The 24,247-nt window shown below is 40.9% G+C and overlaps 2 protein-coding genes and 1 pseudogene across 2 annotated transcripts in view; 1 reads left to right on the top strand and 2 right to left on the bottom strand.

Annotated features, from left to right (window-relative positions):
• The window catches only part of LOC140946332 (uncharacterized), a 53,887-nt gene that overhangs the window by 20,109 nt on the left and 9,531 nt on the right, over nucleotides 1–24,247 (bottom strand). The window contains exon 2 of the mRNA XM_073395431.1: nucleotides 10,217–10,327. Coding sequence (XP_073251532.1) covers nucleotides 10,217–10,327 — 111 coding nt within the window. The remainder of the gene's footprint in view (nucleotides 1–10,216; nucleotides 10,328–24,247) is intronic.
• Nucleotides 2,642–3,968, bottom strand: LOC140946571 (uncharacterized; annotated as a pseudogene).
• LOC140946570 (uncharacterized) lies at nucleotides 18,389–23,403 on the top strand. The gene has a single exon (XM_073395697.1). The coding sequence runs from the start codon at nucleotides 18,538–18,540 to the stop codon at nucleotides 23,401–23,403; it is 4,866 nt and encodes a 1,621-aa protein (XP_073251798.1). The 5' UTR covers nucleotides 18,389–18,537.

Genomic DNA, 24,247 nt, shown 5'->3' with positions numbered 1-24,247 from the left:
GTAAAACGATTTCATGCTAATTAAAACAGTTTTGAAAGCTCAAGGCAAGTCAAGGTCGCGTCAAAGTATAGAGCTTTCAGCAATAGTTTTGTTTTGTTTACTAGGATCGTTGAGTCCAGCACACATCATCAGTTAAGTTGTTGAACTGACCCTAATAAGTGAGATATTATGAAGTGTAATCTGTTTATTCAGGGTATGCAAGCTTAGGAAATGATGAATATTTGACTTTAATATATGGAATCGCGGAAGGGAGAAAGAAATGCAAAGAAGATTATTGTAGTTTAAGTCTAAAAAAATACAGGCTTGCTGGGATTCGAACCCTTTGCGATACCTTTGCGATATTGGTGCAACGCTCTAACCAGTTGAGGTAGCAAGCCAAGTGGAAGCTGGTCATTAAATTGGTTCGAATGTAAGCTCACATTTAGGCCTCGTTGGATTGACCGTATTCCAGAATAAGCTCAAAGGAGCACTTATTTTGGCTTTAAGTGTATGGTAAAGTTCAGAACTCTGTGTAGCTCTCAGCGTTAAAGTTCAAATATTTGCGGGTCAAAGAGATTTATCACAAATTTCTGCAAATTGTTTTCCGGAAAGTAGGTGGTGTTGCAGCAGAATTAACCGTTTTCTAGTCCTCATTTTCGGGAATAGCTTGTTTGCCATTAATCGATTAAGCAAAAATTTCTGCTTATCGATAGCTAGTTCTGTTGATTCTATCCTATCAAATCCTTCTGTATCTTTAAGATCTTTTGGGGTTTTTATTACTTTGCGGAAAGTACGGAAGGTATAGTCTTTCTTCACAGCACGCATCCATTGCATATACTCTAAGAGTATCTTTCTGAGCTCTTTTCTGTAGACGGTAAGGAGAGAATTCTCGGCCTTAACGCGAGCCACGCGTTAATCAAAGAGTTGCGCTGCACCTGCTGTCGTTTCTGAACTTCTTCTTGAATGCGGGACCAAGGATCCAAATGTTCAATTTCTTCCATCTCGTCTTGAGAAGAATCCGTTTTGTTTCGTGACTTTCTTGGGAGAGGCTGCTTTTTTCACTGTCGTCGAATATCGCATTACATGTTCAAAGTATTCATTATATCCAACACCACTACACATTTTGTGAATTGCACGAGTTCAGAAAATATGATACTGAGATGATGCGGCAGTGGCACTCTTCGGGCTTCTTTTTAATTTATTCCCCCTTCTCCACGAAGAAAGGCGAGTTCAGAGAGAAACTAAGGTTCCGTAAGTAGTGTGCGTCTATTAAACAGATCTTTGAAAAGATATTGCTAAAGGCCGAGCTACTACGGTTTGCCTTTGTATTCAGGCCTTTAAATTTATAACATAATGAGACATTTACCAGCGGGTAAATGCAGTTAATGGAGCATGAAGCCCCAGGGGGGTAGACCGAGAAAGCCTGCCCCGTCTTAGGCTCGGTGATATCTTGAAAGCCTGATTCATTGAATGAAAGCACTCTATTCTTTAAGCAGAAAACAAAAGCTTTTCATGGCTAGAACCTCACTAATTTGTCGCATGTTTGTCATCGTGTATTTTCTTAGCTTCGCAAAGATTGGTCCCTGTTTTCAAAGCCCTATTCAGAGCTATTCATGGCTAGACCTTAATCATGATAAGTTGAGATAGTTTATAGTACAACTGTGCCTATTGGCCGTACTTTGAGACACTGTCTGACTATAAAGCTTTGCCAATGCCACTCCTAGTCATTATTTGGTTAGCTTGCACGAAAGCAATCATTTAAAGTAGTTTTGTTACCCGCCCTCCCTCCCTTTGGAGGAGTTGTTGTTTTGTTATGTCTCAAAAAATTTTGGTGGGTCACTCCCTGTGGTGCGGTTAAGTCTGCGTTGCGACTTCCCCCAAGCTTTTGGCATTGCTCGTGTCTTGCCATCTTTTGAGCTATTCATTTGCCTTAATCTTGTCCGATCCAGCCCGTGCGGCGCTGGGAGATAAGAAAGGCTCTGCCAAGATTCTTGTCCTACCCCACGGTAGTGGGGCGATAAGTAAGGCTTGTGTTATTTTGTGCGCATAACCCGAAGTCGCTATAACCTGCCACAGAGCTGTGTCCCCCCCTCATTACGCCATCATGTAGTTGTTGTTTATTTAGCCTGCGTGCGTCATTTATTTGCGTGACGTTTGCATGCGTATCTTACAAGCGGAATAGTGACATTAACAGAACAAAACATAACATAACACAATCTTTAATCTTTAATCTTTAATTGACATAATTGCCTCTAGCGAGCTTATCTTGCAATGGAAGGTCGGTACAATGAAGCTCATGACATTGACAGTGAAATAAATAAACAAGATGAAAACAAATAAATAAATAAATTGTTGATTTTCACTTAGTCATGAAAAAAAATCGTCAATAGATAATATCATTGCAAATACTTGAATGGAATGCAGCGACTCAATCAACACATACGGAATTCTTGTGCGCGTTAGCGATAAGCGAACAATGCTGGAACTGGAATGGGTACTGTGCACTAGCCCGGGTCATGAGGGACAGTCCACCTTGCGTAGGTCGTTTGGGAAGGATACCCGTACATTTCCTGTCTTTATCTTAAATAACATCGTCAAATCGGTGAATTTCTTTCGTGTCTCAAGATCTTGCCATATAACAAAACTTCATTTTACCTCGAATTTACAGAGTAGCTCTATTGAGCAAATATTTCCTAGGAATATAACTCTGAATTTCAAAGGAGCGGGCGTGTAAGAGCTGGTTAGCAATGACAGCATTAATTTCTACAGTATAGGAGCGGGGTGTATTCCCTTGATCTACGACTCCATGTCTTCCTCTTGGGTTCTTGTACATAGATGGCTTGGCCTTTATATAATTCAGTGAGTTCTTTGCTGTGTCTGTTGTAATAATGGCTTTGATTTTCTTCTTTCCTTCAGCCAGTTTCTAAAGTCTTCTTGGTCTATTGATGGGTAGATCTTTCCAGGGAGTGTGGATTTAAAAATTTGACCACTGAGGAGTTCAGCGGGCGCTGCTAAATTGGGACTCTGGGATGTTGTTCGTAGTGCCAAAAGGGCTAGATCTATGTCTTCTCCGGTCTGCCTACACTTCAATGTAGACCTCTTCATCGTTTGGACTTGACGTGCTACAAATCCATGTCCACGGGGAATAGTGAGGGGACGAAGTTACGATCTCAAACCCATATTGGATTGCCAGTTGTTGAAACTCGAAGGAGGTAAATTGAGTACCGTTGTCGTAACGTAGAATTTCTGGAATCCTATTTTCTACGAATATCGTCTGTATTTCTTTAATAACGGCTCCAGTTGTGAGGGTGTTGAGCATTCTGACGAATGGGAACTTGGAGTAGTAGTCAACAACTATTGGGCATAAAACAGCCCTGCACTCACGGTTTGCCGAGGTCTCGAGGGGATTTCTGAGGTATCATAACGCTCTTTTTGCTGCGAGGTTTGGTACGTCTGGCACAAGCTACACGAGTTAAAGAGACTTTCTTTTCCTCTATAGATGTCTGAATGTTGAGCTGAGATATTGAGGCTGCTTGTTGGTCCTGCTTGATCTGGTTGACTTGTTTTCAGCTTACAACGTAACGAAACTTGCTTCAGCGCAGTGCACGCTTTTAAACCGAGAATGGCTGACCCAGCGGTGTCTGTAACACAGGAAAGACAGTTAATCTTCTTCTGTTTGTACAGGACAGCTTCGTTCTTTTCCAGTACTTCTGGTTAGGGGTTTCCATCGTCGTCACACTTCTCCGGAGCGATTATTCGAAGAGCTAGGGTCGTTTTATCCAACCCAGAAGACATAAAAACTTTGATGATGGATTTTGTTAGATTAAAGTACCCTCTTTTTCATTAGGTAGTTTGTGGTTTCAAATTTTGGTTTACGTATTTAGTTTTAGCTATGGTTTTAAAAGTCGACAACAATGAAAATGAACCAAACATGAAAACGAGGCTGATAGTTGAAGCGAAATATGTTTTAAAAAAGCCGACATACTCATGTATCTCGTTAATCTTTTCAAGAAACAATTTCAATAAGAGCAATGCCATTTTCATAGGAACAACATTCTTTGCCGAGAGGGTCTCACAGTAAGACAAGACAAGACAAGACGAGACAAGACATTTATTATCATAATACCGTAAAATTCCGAAAATAAGTCCCGGCACTTATATTTTTCAAAGGCCCTTTTTGAGGGGCTTAAATTAAGGGGGGATTATATTCGGAGGGGCTCATCTACGGAGGGAAATTTGCGTTTCAAAATCGATTGGGCTAGTCTTATAGTTGGAAGCAAACTTACAGTTTTTGCGTTGTTTTACTTTGTATTTGAGGGCAATTTTCCAAGTACAAACCCTTAGGGGGCTTATTTTTGGAGGGACGATTTAACGCAGGGTTTTTTGCGTTACCGGTTTGGGGTCTTATATTTGGAGGGGCTTATACACGGGGGGGCTTATTTTCGGATTTTTACGATATTCGCTTTGTATAATGACAATAAAAAAAGATCAGTGTCATTTCAACTTTATACACAACGTCGCCATTTCAACATTCAACGATAATTTTACCACAAAATCCTTACCGTTACACGTAGTCCATAAAGGCTAATTTTAAAATTATGTCTGCTACTAATATATAATACAAAACGCCTGAACTTAATCATACAATTACTGGAATAACAACTTATTACCATATCTAACGTGATTTTGATCGGGAAATGGTTAATACATTCGTAGAAACTTGGGTGTGGCACTATTTGAATAATTCCTGTCGTGGATCTTTTCGATCGCAATATCTTCTACAAGTTAAGGAATTTTGCAACAATATTGCACACATCCTTTTATCACCTCAATATGTAAATCTACCTAGAATATAATCAAAACCGTTATGTTCACTGTTTTTATAATGCATGGTTTTCACATGGACTCTCTCTTAAAACCACAGGAACAAACAACAATTGTAAGAGCTATATTATACTTAGCTGTATAGATTGTCGCGTTAGTAAGTCGGTGTTCCTGTGGCACTAAGGCAGAAATTTTCGAGCCATCAAGGAGATGTCATGCTCGTGCATGATCACGTTCTTTGACTTTGACCTCTTTCTTCATCGCTTGCGTATTTCGCGGAAGTGGAGGATATAAGTTGAGTATTATGTAAGACGGAGTGTTATTCAGGTGTCTTCTAGGTTGTATCAATCGAATTCTTGGTTTTGTGAATATGTGTGTACGACTCGGCCTGATTCCATTATAAGTTTTTCAAGGCCATTATTTTTCGCTGACTGGCAATGTTTTTGTCACGTTGCATTCGCTGTGAATAGCTGCGACTCTTTTGTACCATATCAATGACAATTATAATCTTTTCAAGGCCGTTATTCAGGGGCACCCGACGAGAATATAGTTCCCAACCACTTAAACATAGCATTGTTAAACGTATTTTAATATTTAAACAGTAGATATAGGCAAATTTTAATCCCCTAAAAAATTTTCATCAGTTCGGATTTCCTAGCTGAGAGTCTAGTGATCCGAAAAGTATAGGGATCAAAACTTACCTTTTCGAAAATTTCAGCCAGAAAAAAGGCTCCCGAAAGTTTAAAGTGACCTTTTTAGGGTAAAAATCCGTTAGAAATAGGCAATTATACCATTTTTTAGATGTTCGAAAATCCTAGGAGAGGCAGGTAAGGAAGAAATTTTACAACAAATGTTCTGAAAATTCTAGATCTCAAATCGTCTTCCGAACAGCTATTTTCCGAAAATTGATGTACGATGCCCCTGGTTATTCTTCGCTGACTTGCAATATTATTGTTTTCGTCTCGTTGCATTCGCTGTGAAGAATCGCGAAGCTTTTGTACCAACATATCAAATAAAAATTTATAACCCACCGAGTTGTGATAGCTTTTTTCAAATTAAACTTACCGAGCTGTAAAGCTCGGTGGCTATTATATCAGGTGGTCATAGCATTGTAAAAGAATTTCTTCCACTCTACCAAGCGAAACTTCTCATTTCTATATACTGTGTACATGAAAACAGTTCAGGGTCATTGCAGTTAAACCAATTTCTCTATTATTCGTTTGATTGACATTGTTAAAGCTGAAGCAATTTGTTTTTCAAATCTTGTTTAATAAAATTCACTGCTTCCTGTCCCTAATGTTATTGCTATGCTAAGAAATAGTGGAGTAATTGCAAATCCTGCATTTTCGTTGCCTTCACAAGACTATCAAAATGTAGTCCTCTAGCAGTGAAAAACACAATCAATCTAGGCGCGTTTTCTCCCCCCCTGCCCGCCAAAATTGTTTCAACCACTATTTAATAACTTTATTATTAACTTTTTGTCTGACTAATTGGGTAAAAATGAATTAGACCGTCTGCTCTCAAGGACGACAGGCCAACAGCTGACCATACCACAAAGTAAAATGAAATAGGCTACATCTGAAGGATACTCGCAACAAAACAGCACCTTCAATTAATTAATTATCTCTTCCTCTCCCCTCCTTCCCCCCACCCCTCCCCCCACCCTGCTCAACGCGGATCCAACATCAATGATTATTAGTTGTTGTAGTCTACTCCTCACCCGTTTGCAAAGACTAAAGATTTTGAAAAGTGTTCAATTTATGAATGCGCGAGGTATCTGTCATCCTAAGGAATACTGAACCTTGCTTTGCCCAACAGAGTTTTAAGTCTGTAGCTTGTTGAACCGTTTGTGCCTCGGTTAACAGTGCTTGGTGCGGAGATAAGTCAGAATTTCAGGTAGTTGGGAAATAAATCATTGCCTAATTAGCTGGCTGGGAAATCTAAATGAGGCACTCGCGTGCTGAAAATACGGACAATTGGTACTGGCTGGATAAGAAAGGCATACTTTTTCTCCTGGCAATTGCACAGTAATTTTTTTCATAAATAGTAGAGCGAGCTAGCGCGTGAAAATCACCCCACGCGAAAAAGGCGAAACCCCTTTGAAAATGACACCTTTTGCCAAAAACGGAAATTTGTTTGGGTGTGTCAATAAAAGCAAGCAAAAATTCCTGCTGTAAATGTCCCGTACAGTAGATACCCGTATAACTTATTTCGCGTCCGTTGTCACTGTTGGTTAAAAAGGCAACGCCTAGGTGTACCGTTGCATTTCAGTGCCTGTGCAGTAAATTGTATTATTATTCAACTGCACTCAGTAGAGTACAAACTACGCTAAAAACGAGTACAAATATCTCACGGTATTTGTACTCCAGAAGACCGGTTTGATCGGTTTGAATCCAGAAAATGCATCGTTTTCCGAAGAAAATAACGGAAAAGTCGCCAAATTGTGAGCTTAGATGAACCGAATTTCTAGAAAATGTGGACAATTATTAAAAATAAATGGAGCATGCAAACGTTATGCTTAAGATACAACAGAGAAGATGAAAACAAACCTGAAGTAACTGTTGCGTGGTAGAGATAATGATGGCGAAAATCCGTGAAAAAAACAACGTCCATTAAATACAATCCCCACCGAAGAACTGAACAGTCTTCACCTCTAGTTCTTTTAAAAGGTGTGAGGAAACTCGACATGGTAAACATATTAAGACTTTCTCTTTTCGTTAGTATGACCTAGTATACCCAGGCGAAGATAAGGTTTCAAGTCTTCTGTTTACGAGTAGCTATTTGAAACTCCTTCAATTTTTAGAAGAGATCTCGTCTTTCCATCTTAATTTGCTCGGTTCAGTTTTTCTACTTGCAGTCCGTTTTACATAACCGATTACCATCATAAGCCTCACGATTGATTATTTGTCACTCCATCTCTGCTTTTTAAGCAAATGTTTAAAAGCGCCGACGAAAAATTGTGAAAAAATCGATTTACCGAGTAATTTAGTTTGACAAGGTTTCATTTCTGTCAGACCAATCAGCAACAGCGTTGATGAAAGCGCGCGAAAACTCGACTCTTGTCAGTCTGTCACTCATTCTCGTCATAGGTAGGCAACGGTGCTGTCCGTGCACATTTACCGAGTTCTATTTTATACTTCTCGAGTTGAATAATAAATCTGTTATTGGACGGTCTAGTGTGTAGTGTCGTGGGATATTTCTACTCGTCTCTTGTATTTTGTCTCGCCCTACGGGCTTGCCAAAATGCAGCGTGACTCGTAAGAATATCCCACGATACTACACAGGGTAAATCCTGAACGGGTATCTTTCTTTGACTTTTACACCAGTGTCTGTTTTGACTGAGAAGAGGCGTTTGTCGCTTTTAAAACTTTTTTTAAGCGCATAAAATGTAAGAGCTCTGTTCGTAAAATTTATTGATATCTTCGAACACATTGACTCAGATTACACTTTTTGATAATTATGTTTCCGGCTGAAGGACCTCAAATTTGACAGCGGGCGTAACGTCTGAGAGGCCTTCTTTTTCAAAGTAGCAAAAAGAGAATAAAAAAGAGTTTATGATATATGTTCTCGCAAAAAACAAAACACAACTGTGAACAGTATTTTCAAATTTTCTTAGAGACGAACTGCTGCCGACAGAGTTGCCCGAAGCAGGGTTAAAAGAGCTGGTTAAAATGGCCTATAAATAAACAAATTAAAAGTATGTTTTTTAAAATCACTTCTCGTGAAGAATAGGATATTTTTGTTTGGAATTTTTATATTCTTCTGATTGTCCAGTTATTGCTCCTTACCTAACCTGCGATCAGGTTAGGTAAAGGCCACGAAGACGGCTATTATCGAAATGTATTCATCCACTTTTAATACAGAAGAGGTGAATGCTAAGTTGATTCAGTGGTCGTTAGCGAAAACATCACAGATTAAAGAACAAGTTAACACTGCTATTAGCGAATCTTGCCTTATCGTTGCCGAGTGGTACCTCTGTTCAAACCGTCACGTCAAACAAATTAGTGATTTATTGAAAACAATAGTTGAGCAACCGAATTCAGTACTTTACTGGAAGTGGTCAAAAGTATAGGAATTGATTCTGCGGAAACAAATCTTTCATGGTCATCAGTTAGCAAAAGTGCGGGTTTAAAATCGTCAATAACTATTTTTTTTACACACTTTCACGCAGTCGCGGAAGTCAGATATGTTGCTTGACCAATCGGTGAAAGGCTCCGAACGATCTTTTGCTTTTCGACCAAGAAGTCAAAAGTCCAGAATCTGGACTGACTGTATACGACCATTTCCTTTTCCTGCGAAACTTTGCACTAGTTATGCTGTGAAACTTGTACGGTGATTGCCTGACTGACTACTTGGGACCACTGGCTTTCGCTGCGAAACTTTGCGCCAGTTCTGTGTGAAACTTTTGCGGCCGGTAATTAACGGACTGACTACATACGACCACTGGCTTTTGCTGCGAAACTTTGCACTAGTTTCTGGTGTGAAATTTTTGCGGTGAATACCTTACTTACTACATACGACCATTGGCTTTTGCTGCGAAACTTTACACCAGTTCTGGTGTGAAACTGTTACGGTGATTGTCTTATGCTACCGCTAGCTGGCAAAGTTTGTTTGCACACTGGCTGGGATTGCATATTTCTTCGTATTTTTAAACATGCTGGCTGAGGTTAGCGAACGCTAAATATCATTATATTTTTCCTTTAATCTATAAAATAAATAAAGGAGAACTTTGACCTTTTCCGGTGTTGTTTTGGTGTGAACTAATCGATTTAGTCCACTTTATGAATTCACACCAAAAAACCACAGGAATAGATCAAAGGAAAGTCTTCTTTATTTATTTTATATAAGAAGGTAAAATGTAATGATATTTAGCCTTCGCAGGCCTCAGTATTTTAATTCCCATACAACGTCTCAACGGTCGCCTGTAGCGCTACATTGACTCTCTTCTAGAAAAGTAATTGTACATTCTACCCTCCTAACGTGAGATTGCGACGCCTGGGATGCACGCTTTGCCTATAGCAAAATGGCGTCGAACCAAACCGCACTGAACGCCTTGAGGATCTGTGAACTGCGAATGTCAGTCAGAGGAATATTACCTCAAGCAGGGCTACGAATACGATGTGATTCTCTTATCATGTCGTAACATATCGCTTTGGTTCGCAGCCATTTTGCTAGATGCAAGCGCGCGTAACTCCCTATGGGAGTTGAAGTGTCCAGCCGCTGACGCTTCGCAAAAGTTTATAATTTTTGCCTCGATCTGAAGAAGATTTTGTTTTGCTGTGAGTTGATTGCAATTTATCTGGCCGTGACGTTTCATTTTGCTGCTAATTTGTTTTGTCTGGTCGTCAGTTGAAATTTGGTTTGCCGTGACTTTTTCATTTTTGCCGTTGCACTTGTGGGCCACCGTACTTACCACAGTTTGCGCAGCTGCGTCGGCAGTTTGCCATCATGAAGGGACTGTTCTTTTTGCATTCTCCTTTTTGGGCCCAGTTGATACAATGAGGATATTTATTGATACAACTTTCTGCAAGCGAAATTTTGTAAGAACAGATCGCTCAAATAATGAATTTAGAGCCGGGTGTTAACAATACTATGGTAGGTAAGGTTACTGTAAAGTAAGCCGGGCTTTTTAGGCAAAGATAAAGCATCTAATCCCAAGATCAAATGAGGAATAATTGGTAGCTTAGTATATTTTACACTTCAAAAGTTACAGTCGGTTTATAACCGCTAGCAAGTTATCGCGACAGGACTAGCTTAGTCGGTAGAACACTTGACAGAGCGGGAGGTTGCGGGTTCTATCCAAGTAGCCGTACCAATACTCAGCGTCTTGGGGGTTATGTCACGAGGACATTTTGCTGATCTAGGTCAATTCTGTGCTGAGGTCATTATTTAGCACCTTTTAGCCGTACGCAAACTACTCATGTAGAATTATCAAGAGGACATCGAACACATTTCATCAAGGAGAACTAACCATAGTATTTTTTGGGTAATTTTTGCAGGCATAGAATTAAAACAGCTTTTTCGATCTATTTCTATGCTTGCCATCCGTTGCAACAGACGATAGGATACAGTTTCAAAGCCTAAATATAATTGCATTTAGTTCGTTATTTTATTTTTACTCCGCGTTATTTCCTTTGGGTTGTTTCCTTCTCACACACCTTGTCAGTAACTGTTCTCACATTGTGGGTGGCTTCTCCTAAAATATTCTACAATTGGTATAGGATTTATTGAAGCTAAAACCAACTGTGGAATTGCACATATTTTAGGCATCCTACTGATGAACAATGAACAGTTACGACTTTTAGATATTTCAAGCAACAACAAATTGCCCCGCCCGTCTGTTGTCTTTGAACTAAAATTAAAAAACTGGACCATTATTTTTGGATTTCAATTGATGCGAAAGAAGTTTTAGCTGCAAACGGCTGGACCTGCACGCCTCTCGAATGAACAAATAAAATGGCGGTCCTGCTCTGGCAGGAGAAGAAAAAAAAAACAGTGCCCTTATTTCTTCCACTTTTGAGTTGCATATATTGACATTCAATAAAGTACGTTTTTTCTACTTTTCAGGCGTTCGAACCCCTCCCCCCACCAAACCCAAAAAAATAGAAATAACACCGGACGACCATTGAATCTCGACGAATAGCTGAAGAGCGCACAAGTACTGTATTCAGCTAGCACTCGGCAAAAACAGTTGTCTTCTATAATTTAAATCGTTTTAAAGAACAGTCAGCTTCTGCCATCGCAGACACCGTCAAGAATGTGGGTTAGTGTCCCAGTAACCAAAGTTCACTTCAGTCAAACGTCTGGTTTAATTTATTTTCGCCCAGATTTAGCTGGAGCCCGTATTATCGGGATACAAGTAGTCTACTATGTTGTAAGATAAGTCCCGTTGTTGGATAGCTAAGGATAGTTTAGGGATAGTCGCTTTAGGGATAGTCTATGACGTCACACATTGTTTTTAACCTAACAAAGGATTGCGTTCCTCCATACTAATTAAGTGCCTAGTCAGTGTCTTCCTGCATACTAATTCGGTATAGGTTTTACTAATGAGAGTCTTCCTTATACAACAGGCACAATAGGCTTGCCTAAGCTTTCCCGTTAAGTAACTTGAGCCCGGTTTATCCATCCCCGGAGACCCAGGGGCAGTCAGTCGGCTCGGGAAAAAAGGCGGGACGAAAGTTTTCAAGTAAGGGCGAAAGAGCCCCTGGGTACCGACTCTCACCGGACCATTTCCAAAAATTCAAGCGGGTGCCGGCTCCTGATTGGGCACAAAAAATGCTTTGCATTATTGTGCCCAATCGGCGAACACATCTTCTGAGTTCCTTTCGTGTGTTCGTACACGACGGCCGTTGACTCGATCACGGCTTGTCTGTCGGGAAACTTTCAGTTTGATATAAAATCCCAATCTGATTTCAAAATACCGTCTGTCCGAAAACTAAAGACGCTTTTCCGAAAATACAAGCTTCAACTTACAACAGTTATTCACGCTTGCATCAGCCACGTCCTGCGTAAATATATTTATAGCGGGGCTCGTACGCGTCTACGGATTGTACGGGTGGGGTAGGGGAGACTATCAAAAGGAAGGGAGGGGTGTCTTACGCTTGTCTTGGCAAGTCCACATCTCTTATATCGGACGTTCACAATATGCTCAATTGACAGCTGTCAAAACAGGATAGTCACTGACCAGTATCCCATGACCATATGGCGGGCTCATGTGTCAACTCATCGAGGTGACATGATTTATTTGGAAGCTGGCCCAAATTTATTTTTTGTGTTAAATGCAGATGAAATGTATTGTGTTTATGTGCTGCACAATTAAAATTTTGATTACAAACTGACCTCGGACGCGAAAATTCAGCCAGCTATTACAGGAAGGGAAGACAGTTGCTTTTGACTTTTCTTACCATGGTCACGCGTTGCTCACGCTCTACGTTCAATTTTTATGCTCTGATTGGTCAAAATTTGACAGGTGAGTTCATGCGGAAAATTTATGCAGCATCTTGAATCTTGTCTACTTTGACAGCTGAAGCTGACAGAGTTTTGTGTCAACTTGTGATGTTTTTAACTGTCTTTTTCCACTGGATGTACAAAATGAAATTCAGCTGATTTCTATTATTCATGGCTAGTTTGTTTATTGGGTTTTTGGTTGAGAAATACGTCGCTTGTCAAAGTCGGAAATCAGATTTCGGATGGCATCGTTTTCGTTTTCACCTTGCTTGATGTGTAAGAGGGTTGCAAAGTCTGAAGCGATACTGGCCTTACTCGATACCTTTCAGCAGCTGCGTCTCGAATGGTAACCCAGAGTAATTATTGTATTTGATATTTGTTTTTTGTATCTAATTTAATGAAGTCGAGCGTAGTTTATGCGGGTATTTAGTTTGTATTTATTTTAGTTTGCACGTTTGTAAGATTTGAGACAATGATCTGACCGAGTATCAGGTTTGATATAAACTTGCAGAACTTTAAAAAGCCTTTAGACAGTTTCTCACCGCAAATAGAAAGAAAACGTTCCAAAGAATATTTAGTTATAATTCTGGCTGTAAAAGAAAGCTTGGAGCGATTTTCTTGCCTCGAGTTCGTCTTTAAAAAAAGCAAACACCGGGAAGCCGACTTAAAACATAAACGAAAGCTTTAAGCTTGAAGACTCAGGATTTTTAGAGACACTTTAATACTTGTGTTCCTGAATGACAATTGTTGTCTTTGTATATGTTTCACCGAATTATATTTCTTTTATTGATTGTTAGTAGTCTCTCTTGTAATTATAATCGCTGTGCAGATTGTTTTCAGTCATTCAGTGACCATCGCTTGCAGGAGTACTCAAAATGCCGCGCGTTATAAACACAATAAATTATTTATTACGTTGGAGCGTAACTCTGTTAATGTTCATTCAAACCAACACTCGCCACAGCTCGCAAACAAAAGTGAGAACCGGATGGCAGTATAGGTGATTTTGGAAATTCTTTTAACGTTGTAGCTAAAAGCCCACGCGTACTTCCATCGTCCTTAATATTGGGCGTCGATAAAACCCGGAACACGGAACATTCCGGAACATGCCGGAACATGCCGGAACATCCCGGATCATGAAAAAATAAAAGTAATTTTCATGAAAAAATAATAATTAAATAAAATGATAATAATAAAATAGTTTCTGAAAAAATTAATAATAACAAAATAACATAAAATAACAAAAAAAACGAAAAATAAATGATTAAGAAAAAGAAACTGCTATCATCTCCGAGTATGAGAAAACAATATATAGATTTAGCCAGGGCTAAAAGCGAGGCTCCCATTAATAAATTTATAATTTAAATCAAACAATAAACTTGTATTCCACAATTCAGTTAACTTTAGAGCACATTCGTGTGACTTTTCATGGAAAGGCTAAGTGATTTTACAAAAAATAATTTGCAAGCAGCCCAAGAGTGAACCAAATCTCACATCGAGTTGATAGCCTCATAAGTACACCCAAAAACTGGCAATCATCCTCAATCACATTTATTAAGAGCCATAATGGCTCATGATCGCCTTAGATTAATTAGGCCTGGAAAAAAAATTCTGGCCGAATTTTTTGCGTTCGACAAGTTTACTTTACAAAATCTTGCCAACAAATCTGGGTGCGACTGTAAACCAACCTTTTATATCATCTATACATCACATCTGAGGTGAAACAGTACTATGAGGCACTGTTTTTATCATACAGACCTCGCACAACAGAATGCAGTATTTCACAATATTGCGATACAAATTGCTATCATTCAATATTCAGGACGATCGCAGCACGCGTGGGCTTTAGCTAAACCGTTAAAAAAAATTTTCAAAATCATCTATACGGCCAGCCGGTTCTGACTTTTGCAGTGCTAGCAGTGGCGAGTGTTTGAATGAACATTAACAGAGTTACGCTCCAACATAATAAAGAATTTATTATGTTTATTTTTTATTTTAAAACGGTTTAACGCGCGGCATTTTGAGTACTCCGGGAAGCGTTGTTCACTGAACGACTGAAAACAATCGACACAGCGATTAAAATTACAAGAGACAGTACTAACAATTAATAAAAGAAATATAATTCGGAGAAACATATACAGAGACGACAATTTTCATTCAGGAAGACAAGTATTAAAGTGTCTCTAAAAATCCTGAGTCTTCGAGCTTAAAGCTGAATTTTGTGTTTTGAGCCGGCTTCCCGGTGTTTGCTTTTTTCAAAGACGAACTCGAGGCAAGGAAATCGCTCAAACCTTTCTTTTACAGTCAGAATTATAACTAAATATTCCTTGAAACGTTTTCTTTCTATTTGCGGTGAGAAAATGTCTAAAGGCTTTTTAAAGATCTTTAAGCTTATAACAAACCTGATACGCGGTCAGATCATTGTCTCAAATCTTACAAACGTGCGTAAACAAAATAGCCGCATAAACTACGCTCGACTTCATTAAATTAGGAATAAAAAACAAACATCAAATACAATAATTACTTAGGCTTACCACTCGAGATGCAGCTCCTGAAAGGTATCAAGGAAGGCCAGTATCGCTTCAGACTTTGCAACCCTCTTACGCATTAAGCAAGGTGAAAACGAAAACGATGCCATCCGAAATCGGATTTCCGACTTTGACTCAACCAAAAACCCAATAAACAAACTAGCCATGAATAACAGAAGACTCCTGATAGAATCTGAATTTCATTTTGTACATCCAGTGGAAAAAGAAAGTTAAAAGCATCACAAGTTGACACAAAACTCTGTCAGCTTCAGCTGTCAAAGTAAACAAGATTCAAGATGCTGCATAAATTTTGCGCATGAACTCACCTGTCAAATTTTGACCAATCAGAGCATAAAAATTGGACGTAGAGCGTGACCAACGCGTGAACATGGCGAGAAAAGTCAAAAGCAACTGTCTTCCCTGCCTGTAGCAGCTGGCTGAATTTTCGCGTCCGAGGTCAGTTTGAAATCAAAATTTTAATTGTGCGGCACATAAACACAACATATTTCATGTGAATTTAAAAAAAAATTAAACTTGAGCCTGCAATCATTTGAAAACAAGTACCTTGTCAGCGGATAACTTCAAAAAAATACTCGACCTCGATGGGTCGACACCTGAGCCCGCGATTCGCTCAAGTGATACTGGTCAGCGGATACCTTGTTTTGACAGCTGTCAATTGATCACATTTCCTGTGATCCGATCCCAAACTAGCTAAATATTAATAATAATATCCATGCTAAAAAGTATGAGATTGAATATTGTTTGCGATCTAGTAAAACGATTAACTGGTCAGCGGACAGCTTCCAAATAAATTACGTCACCTCGATGAGTTGACAAATGAGCCCGCGTTATGGTCATGGGATACTGGTCAGTGGCTATCCTGTTTTGACAGCTGTCAATTGACTTTATTGTGAATGTCATATAAAAAAGATGAGGACTTGCCAACACACGCCTGAGACACCCCTCCCTTCCTTTTGATAGTCTCCCCTACCCTACCCGTACAATCTGTAGACGCGTACGTACGTACGTACGTATGTACGTACGTACGTACGCTCGGTCAGTCACGTGACAACCAAGCGAAAAGAGGTTGACCATATTCCATGAGTATGGGGCTCTGTCCCACGCGCGCTTCGCGCGCGGGAGCCCCGCTAATATTTTGTCGCAAATAATTTGTTGGGCGAGTGAGGGTCCACGCAAATGACATTAATGAGTGAAGGCTTGCTTCTAAATTCAAAATATATTAAAATGGCTAGCGAGGAGGGGGTTTTTCAACCTTTACTCAGACAGCTACCTCTTGTAATTGTTTGCCATGAGTTAATCATTTGGCGGTTAACTGTTTACGGCTCTGCGATGGTCTGTAATGTCGGTGCAGTATGTCATGTCAAGCCAAGTCGGTAAGGGACCAGTCATAATTTAAGCTGGAGGAGAAATTGGGGGTTCTTCAATTTTTTTTTGGATGGAATATGGGGGGCCTTAAAGTGCCAGAAGATGACCTTGGGGGGGTCTTCAAGTTTCTTTAAAGTAGCATCCCTTCTGAGCAGCACGATGCTTGATTATTAAAGGACCTGATTTTGATTCAGTTTTACACAAAGTCCTATATTGTGTAATACTAAAACAATTTAATCAGCATTTTGACAAAAAGATTTAAAGCTCAAATAGTAGGTGCATCAACACGACATCCATTATTGTGTAACACTGAAACAATTTCATCGGCATTCATTGAATCACATTACAATGTGGGTGAGCTCTATATGGAGTTTCTCAAGAGGGCATGCAGTGAACATTCAGATGGTCGTCTTTGCGACTTCTGTGAAAGCCATCCATGGGTAGGACCAGAGAGTGAGCAAATACCTCAACCCATAACTGACCCCAAGAACCCTCCACACTATAAGAGCGTGTTTTGTACGCCAGTGAGAAATGATGATGGTAGCCGCAGAGATCCTGATGACTGGCAGCCAAGGGCTCAGTTGAAACGCTTATTTAATTCATCAGAAATAACCCTCAATGATACAGATGCCATTAAAGAATATGCAACAAAGTTCGCCGTTGATGAAAAATACATGCGTTCATATCTGGAGCACCTGACAACACTGAGACTCAAAGAATTCATCAGGTCGACCCAGAGGCAAACCGACAAAAGCAAACGAGACCTAAAAAGACACAATGAGTATGACTGGCTAGACATGTCTCTAAAAGGAATTGCAACAACTAACTGTCAAAGAACTTGAGAAATATCTAACTGCCCATAGACTTGGCAACTATGGTAAAAAAAAGTGACAAAATAAACACCATCAGTTGCCATGTACTGCGAAATAATGAGCTTAATTCTATAAAAGAGAAACAGTTGGAAATGGCAGACTCCATGTCCTATGCTGACCAGCAAGATGACAAATCGCTCTCAGATGATGATAATGTAGTTGGCACATTCGGAAGTGACAGTGAGTGTAGCCACGAGAGACTACGAGTTTTTTCCTGTTCTTTATTTTTTCATGTTTTGCGTTGCGTAAAGTTAGTTTAATTAGTGCCTTTGTTATCGCGCTTGGAGTAGTCTTTTGTTAGCCTTTTTTCATATGCGTATTCTTTCTGTATTCTAGTCTCGGCGTTGCGTTACGTAATCGTCATTGTCAATTTTTGTAAGTTCGTTAGGTTCATTATTTTCAGTCCAGTTTAGTATAAAGTTTTATTTTTGGTTCATGTAAATCAGTCGCTTAGTTGTATCCGGAGTTGCCGTACAGATCTTGTAAGTATAGTTTTTCCTGTAATTTTTGCTCGTTTTCTTAGTCATTTGTTGTACTTTAAGTTATCGTTTTTGTAAGGCTTTCGGTCCACGTTTATTAATTCTGTATTTTCTTTTTTTGGCTGTAATTGTTCTAGTGAATCGAGAAGTAAAAGTCGAATTCAAACTGTACGAGAGTGTTTTTTACATGCATTCAAAGATCTGTTAGTGGATGTCATGTTTTCCGGAGTTGATCGGGAGTGGCAAAGAAGACGCCGTTTTCATTCTGAAGATGCTTTAGACAGTCTGCGACTGAAAAATTCAAGAGCTGGGTACTTGTCGAGAATAACCAAGTTGTACCGAGAAACTGAAGAACTCTTAAATGACTCAAAGAATGTCAATGAAGTTTCGGAGAAATTATTGGACATTGACGAAGCCTTTGCTCGCTGCGAGAAGGCCCATTACGATTACATTGCCACTTTATCTGGACACTTAGAAGAATGGGAAAGCGAAGCACGTTATTTTAAAGAACATTGCAACCGAAAGATGAATTTTGAATCAAGAATTGAACAATGGATTCATAGCGTAAAGGTGCCAGTTGTAACTCACGAAGATATAGACACACAGCCTGAAGATGTCGTCAGCACCGCGCATTTATCTATTAGACAGCTGAAGGCCAAGCAAGCGTTAGCTCATTTAAAGCTGAAACAGTTAACGCAAAAGCAAGAATTATTACGTCAGGAGGAAGAGACTAAATTAAAGTTAGAAGTTTTGGAGGCACAGTATGAAGTCCAAAAAATAGACCTGCAAGTTAAGTTGTTGCAAGATGAAGATATCGATTACCCTAATCTTCCGGAGGTGTTTAAAGAGCTGAATCCGTTTGATAAAGGAGTTAAAGGACGAACTACAAGCGGCTTTAAGCAGGAAGACCCTGAGCCCAGAGGCGGACAGAAATCAATTGAATCCAAACGTTCACAGTCACAGTTGAATCCCAATGCGCTAGAATTCAAAGGTCTACTAGCCAGATCCAGCACAGCCTCCTCTGTTTCAGAAAACGAATATATTTTGCCTGAAGAATTCATAGGCAAGATGGCGTTAACCATAAAGCAGGGGTTTGCGTTGCCGAAGAAGGAGTTGGCAATCTTTGCTGGTGATCCCCTCGAGTACTGGAATTTTATTAAATCGTTTGAAACAAGCATCGTCTCTAATGCAGCTAGCGAAAGCGAGAAGCTGATGTACCTTCTTCAGTACACATCGGGTGTAGCAAAGGACACGATCAAATGTTGTTTGTACAAGGATCCTTCCCAAGGATATCAAGCTGCAAGAAAGCTACTTGAAGAACGGTTCGGACATCCCTTCAGAATTGCCTCGCAGTACGTGACCAGGCTAACAGAAGGTCCTCCTCTGAAGCCTTCAGATCGTACAGGATTATTAGCATTTGCTGACCAGTTAAAGGATTGCGAAAATGCACTTGAATCTATTGGCTACCTGGATGAAATCAATAGCGCCGACAACCTAAGAAGAATTGTTCAGAGGCTGCAGTTTCATCTCAGGACTAAATTTGTTGAAGTAGCAGATCAAATCCAGGAAGCAGGTCAAAGAACGAACATTAGTCACATTGCAGAATTTGTCAAAATCAAGGCGAGAGCTGCAAATAACCCTGTGTTTGGTTGCGTGATAGACGACGCACGAGGCAGATCGGATAGTCAGAGACGTAAGCCTAAGCCTAAAAGAGCCACATTGCCCGATGAGCGCGGTGACGCATTCAGTACTCAAGAGATCGATTTCAGAGAAGGACAGTCGAGTTCACCTGGTCACAAAGAAGCCCCATCTACGAGATATGCAGTCTGCCCAGTATGCAATGCAGCTCACCCCTTAGCGAAATGCAAGATTTTTATAGAGAAGAATTTCGAAGAACGTCTACAAGTGATGAGGAAAGCTCAGTTATGCCATAATTGCTTCAAGTACGGCCACATTGCAGTGGGATGCTTAGCAAGGAGTACATGTGAAGTCCAAGGTTGTAAGAGACGACACCATACTTTACTTCACCCTCCGCCCTCACAGCAATCAGTTGAAAACAGAACCAGAGTCTCGGTTGAACAAGGAACCCAAGTAAGCAGTGGCACGCCGTTATCAAGTGGACAGACTAACAGTACCTCAACAGGAGGGGGAAAGGTTTGCCTGAGGGTGGTCCCTGTGAAAGTCCGAAGTCGCGATGCAGACAAGGTAGTGGAAACGTACGCACTTCTAGACAGCGGTTCAGATATCTCCTTATGCGACAAGACGCTAGCGAGGGAGCTTGGAGTTCGAGGGCAAGAAAAAACATTCTTCCTGACAACTCGAGAAAGAGAAGACAGCCCAAGAGTTGGTCGTGAGATCAGCCTAACCGTAGGGTCACTTGATGGTACTGACAAGGTTGAAGTTAAAAGACTATGGACTGTTGATAGACCGAACGCCTCACGCCGAAGTATCCCTTCAGAGCAAGATACAAGACAGTGGCCTCACCTTGAAGACATAAAGTTACAAAGTATTAGCGAGAAAGAAGTCCGATTAATCGTGGGCACTAACGCGTCAGAGGCCTTCTGGGTACTAGAAGAAAGGCGAGGTAATAGAGGAGAGCCATATGCCATTCGAACACCTCTTGGTTGGACACTCATGGGCCCAGTGGGACGCATCGATTGCCGAGAACGCCATCTGAATGTTAACTTTGTTCGCCTAGTGGAGTCCGCGAGAAAAGATTGTCTCATGCAGCAAGTCGAAAGGTTCTGGGCCATAGAGAATTACGGCTTGGCGGGTGACTCTAACGTGTGCATGTCAGTGGAAGACAAGAAAGCTCTGGCAATCATGGAACGATCTGTGAAACTTGATCAAGGTCACTATCAGGTGGCGCTTCCCTGGAGACAGTACCCACCATTCCTGCCTTATAATCGGCCCATGGCAGAACGGAGGCTTCAAGTACTGAAGAGGTTTCTACAAGATGAAAAACTCTTTGAAAGCTACAAGACCACCATGGAAGAGTACATTGCTAAGGGACACGCAAGAAAGGTACCGTGTAATGAGGTTCATGTAGACGACAAGCGGCCGCTGTGGTATTTACCTCACCACCCTGTGCTAAACAAGCCTGGCAAAACCAGAGTAGTCTTCGACTGTGCAGCCAAGTACGGAGGAACATCTCTTAACGATCAGCTTCTTACTGGACCGGACTTGACTAATTCTATAGTTGGCGTGTTGATGAGATTCCGGGAAGAACGAGTCGCGTTATTAGCTGACGTCGAGTGCATGTTCCATCAAGTTAGAGTACCACCAGACGACCAAGACGCGTTTAGATTTCTCTGGTGGCCAAATGGTGACTTGAACCAGCAACCAGTCGATCATCGTATGGAAGTTCATTTGTTTGGTGCAACGTCGTCACCGAGTTGTTGCAACTTCGCTTTGAAAAGGACAGCAGAAGATAACAAAGACGAATTCCCGGAAGAAGTGGTCAGGACAGTCAAAAGAAACTTTTACGTCGATGACTGCCTCAAGTCGGTTAAATCTGCAAAAAACGGTCTGGAATTTGTGCATCAGCTAAGAAGCATTCTGTCCAAAGGAGGATTTCGATTAACCAAATGGTTGAGTAACAGTTCAGAGGTCTTGGACTGCATTCCGCGAGTTGAGAGAGCCCCGTCAGTACTTGACCTTGACCTGGAAAAAGTAAACCCACCGATCCAACGGACGCTGGGGCTCAAGTGGGATTTAGAGAAAGACGAGTTTACTTTCAAGGTTACCCTAAGAGACAGACCAAATACACGTCGGGGAATACTCAGCATGATGAGCTCCGTTGATGATCCACTTGGGTTGGTCGCTCCAGTTGTTCTAACGGCAAAGAAGTTGTTGCAAGATCTTTGTAAAAAGAAAATTGGATGGGACGACCCAATCAGTGATGAAGATGGTGAAAGATGGGAGAAATGGAAGAGTCAATTACCCAGTCTCTCTCGGATCTCTCTTGGAAGATGCATTAAGCCGTTGTACTTTGGAGACTTGAAATTTGCCGAGTTGCACAACTTCGCAGACGCGTCGCAGATAGCATATGGAGCTGTCTCGTATCTCAGAATGGTAGACGTTGAAGATAGAATCCATTACACATTTCCTATTGGAAAATCTCGCCTAGTACACCTGAAACCTATGACTGTACCAAGACTGGAACTGTCCGCGGCAGTCTTAGCTGTTCAGTTGGACAAGTCTGTTCGAGAGGAATTGGACGTTCCGATTACACAATCAACATATTGGTCAGACTCCACCTGTGTGTTGCAGTACATCAGAAATCAGTCGAAGAGATTTCACACGTTTGTTGCAAACAGACTCTCAGTTATTCACGAGAACTCAGCCCCCCACCAGTGGAGACACATAAGTTCCGAGCTCAACCCGGCTGATGAAGTTAGTAGAGGTCTCACAGTAGAAGAGATGTGTGCAAACAGCAAGTGGCTAAATGGTCCTCAGTTTCTAACCAGGAGAGATGAATTTTGGCCTCGTGATCCTACACTTCATGAACCGGAGTTATCCGATGACGATCCAGAGATCAAACGTGCTCAGTCTAACAGCCAATCATCGTCTGGCCATCAAAGTGGAGATGTTCTTTCAAGCTTGATCGAGCGCCATTCATCATGGGAAAGATTAAAGAGGGCAGTGGCCTGGTTACATAGATTTAGAACGTGGTTCATTGAACGATACAGTCGAAGACCAATCAGTTCCAAAGTTAAGAGTAGTGTAAATAGAAGAGTCCTGTCGGTAGACGAAATGAAAGAAGCTGAAAAGGAGATTATCAAGCACACACAGAGAATTTCATTTCCCGAAGTCATCCAGGCCCTGCAAAGGATTGGTTCATTACAGCACTCGCGTCAGGCAACTTCCGAGCTGAAGAACCTAAAGATGGCTGGGCATATACGCGAACTTCATCCGTTGCTGGACGAGATGGGAATTCTAAGAGTTGGAGGACGACTGGAAAACGCTCTAATCGACTACGATGCAAAGCATCCAATCATTCTGCCTTACCAAGATCACGTGACAGATTTAATCATCTCGCAGCATCATCAGAAAACCGGTCACCTGGGTCAAGAGTACGTTTTGTCCAGCCTGCGCCACCAGTATTGGGTTATTAAAGGGCGATCAGCTGTGCGTCGTGTGATCAGTGGCTGTTTTCTGTGCAAGAAACTTGGTGCCGTGCGTGGGGAACAACTGATGGGTGATCTTCCAGAGGAAAGGCTGATGTCCGAAGAACCGCCGTTTACTCATATGGGTGGAGCGTGGAAAAGGATCATTAGATCAATTCGTAAAATCCTTAAAGCCTTGCTGGGACAACAACTCGTCACTGATGAAATGCTGCAGACCCTCATGGCCGAAGTTGCAGGTATTTTGAACAGCCGACACCAGTGAGTAGCGACCCTAAGGACCTAGAACCTCTCACGCCGAATCATCTGCTGTTATTGAGATCGAATCCAAGTTTGCCCGTTGGGTCCTTTGGCAAGGAAGATAGTTACAGTAAGCGCCGATGGCGACAGGTGCAGTACATCTCAGACGTATTCTGGAAGCGCTGGCTAAAGAAGTATTTGCCAACCCTACAAGAAAGAGCAAAGTGGATGAAGCCTCGTCGTAGCTTGGAGATCGGAGATCTAGTATTGATTGCAGATGAAAATGTCCATCGCGGAAAATGGCCGTTAGGCAAAGTTGTTGATGTCTTTCGCGGAAAAGACGGATATGTCAGATCAGCAAAGGTTAAGACGAGTCTAACCGTTCTTACAAGGCCAGTAACAAAGTTATGCTTCCTTGAAGGACAGAGCGCCACATTGAATTTTGAAAAAAAAACGAACCTTTTTTTTTTCTCCAGAAGCTGTGAAAAGGAATTTATTTCATCACTACTAAGAATTCTATTTAAGGATCGCGGACTTACGCTCGTGCCTAGGTAGTGACTCTATTGATGAACTGTAAAGAGACTTGGATAGTTCATTGGGGCGGGCATGTAGCCACGAGAGACTGCGAGTTTTTTCCTGTTCTTTATTTTTTCATGTTTTGCGTTGCGTAAAGTTAGTTTAATTAGTGCCTTTGTTATCGCGCTTGGAGTAGTCTTTTGTTAGCCTTTTTTCATATGCGTATTCTTTCTGTATTCTAGTCTCGGCGTTGCGTTACGTAATCGTCATTGTCAATTTTTGTAAGTTCGTTAGGTTCATTATTTTCAGTCCAGTTTAGTATAAAGTTTTATTTTTGGTTCATGTAAATCAGT

Source organism: Porites lutea, chromosome 8 (genome assembly GCF_958299795.1).
Source record: "Porites lutea chromosome 8, jaPorLute2.1, whole genome shotgun sequence".
Classification (NCBI taxonomy): Eukaryota; Metazoa; Cnidaria; class Anthozoa; order Scleractinia; family Poritidae; genus Porites; species Porites lutea.
The sequence above is the reverse complement of the archived record's forward strand: the minus strand, read 5'-3'. Positions and strand labels throughout refer to the sequence as shown.

Coding starts and splice junctions, on each gene's coding strand:
- LOC140946570 (XM_073395697.1), top strand. CDS start 18,538: ATGAATTTTGAATCAAGAATTGAACAATGGATTCATAGCGTAAAGGTG.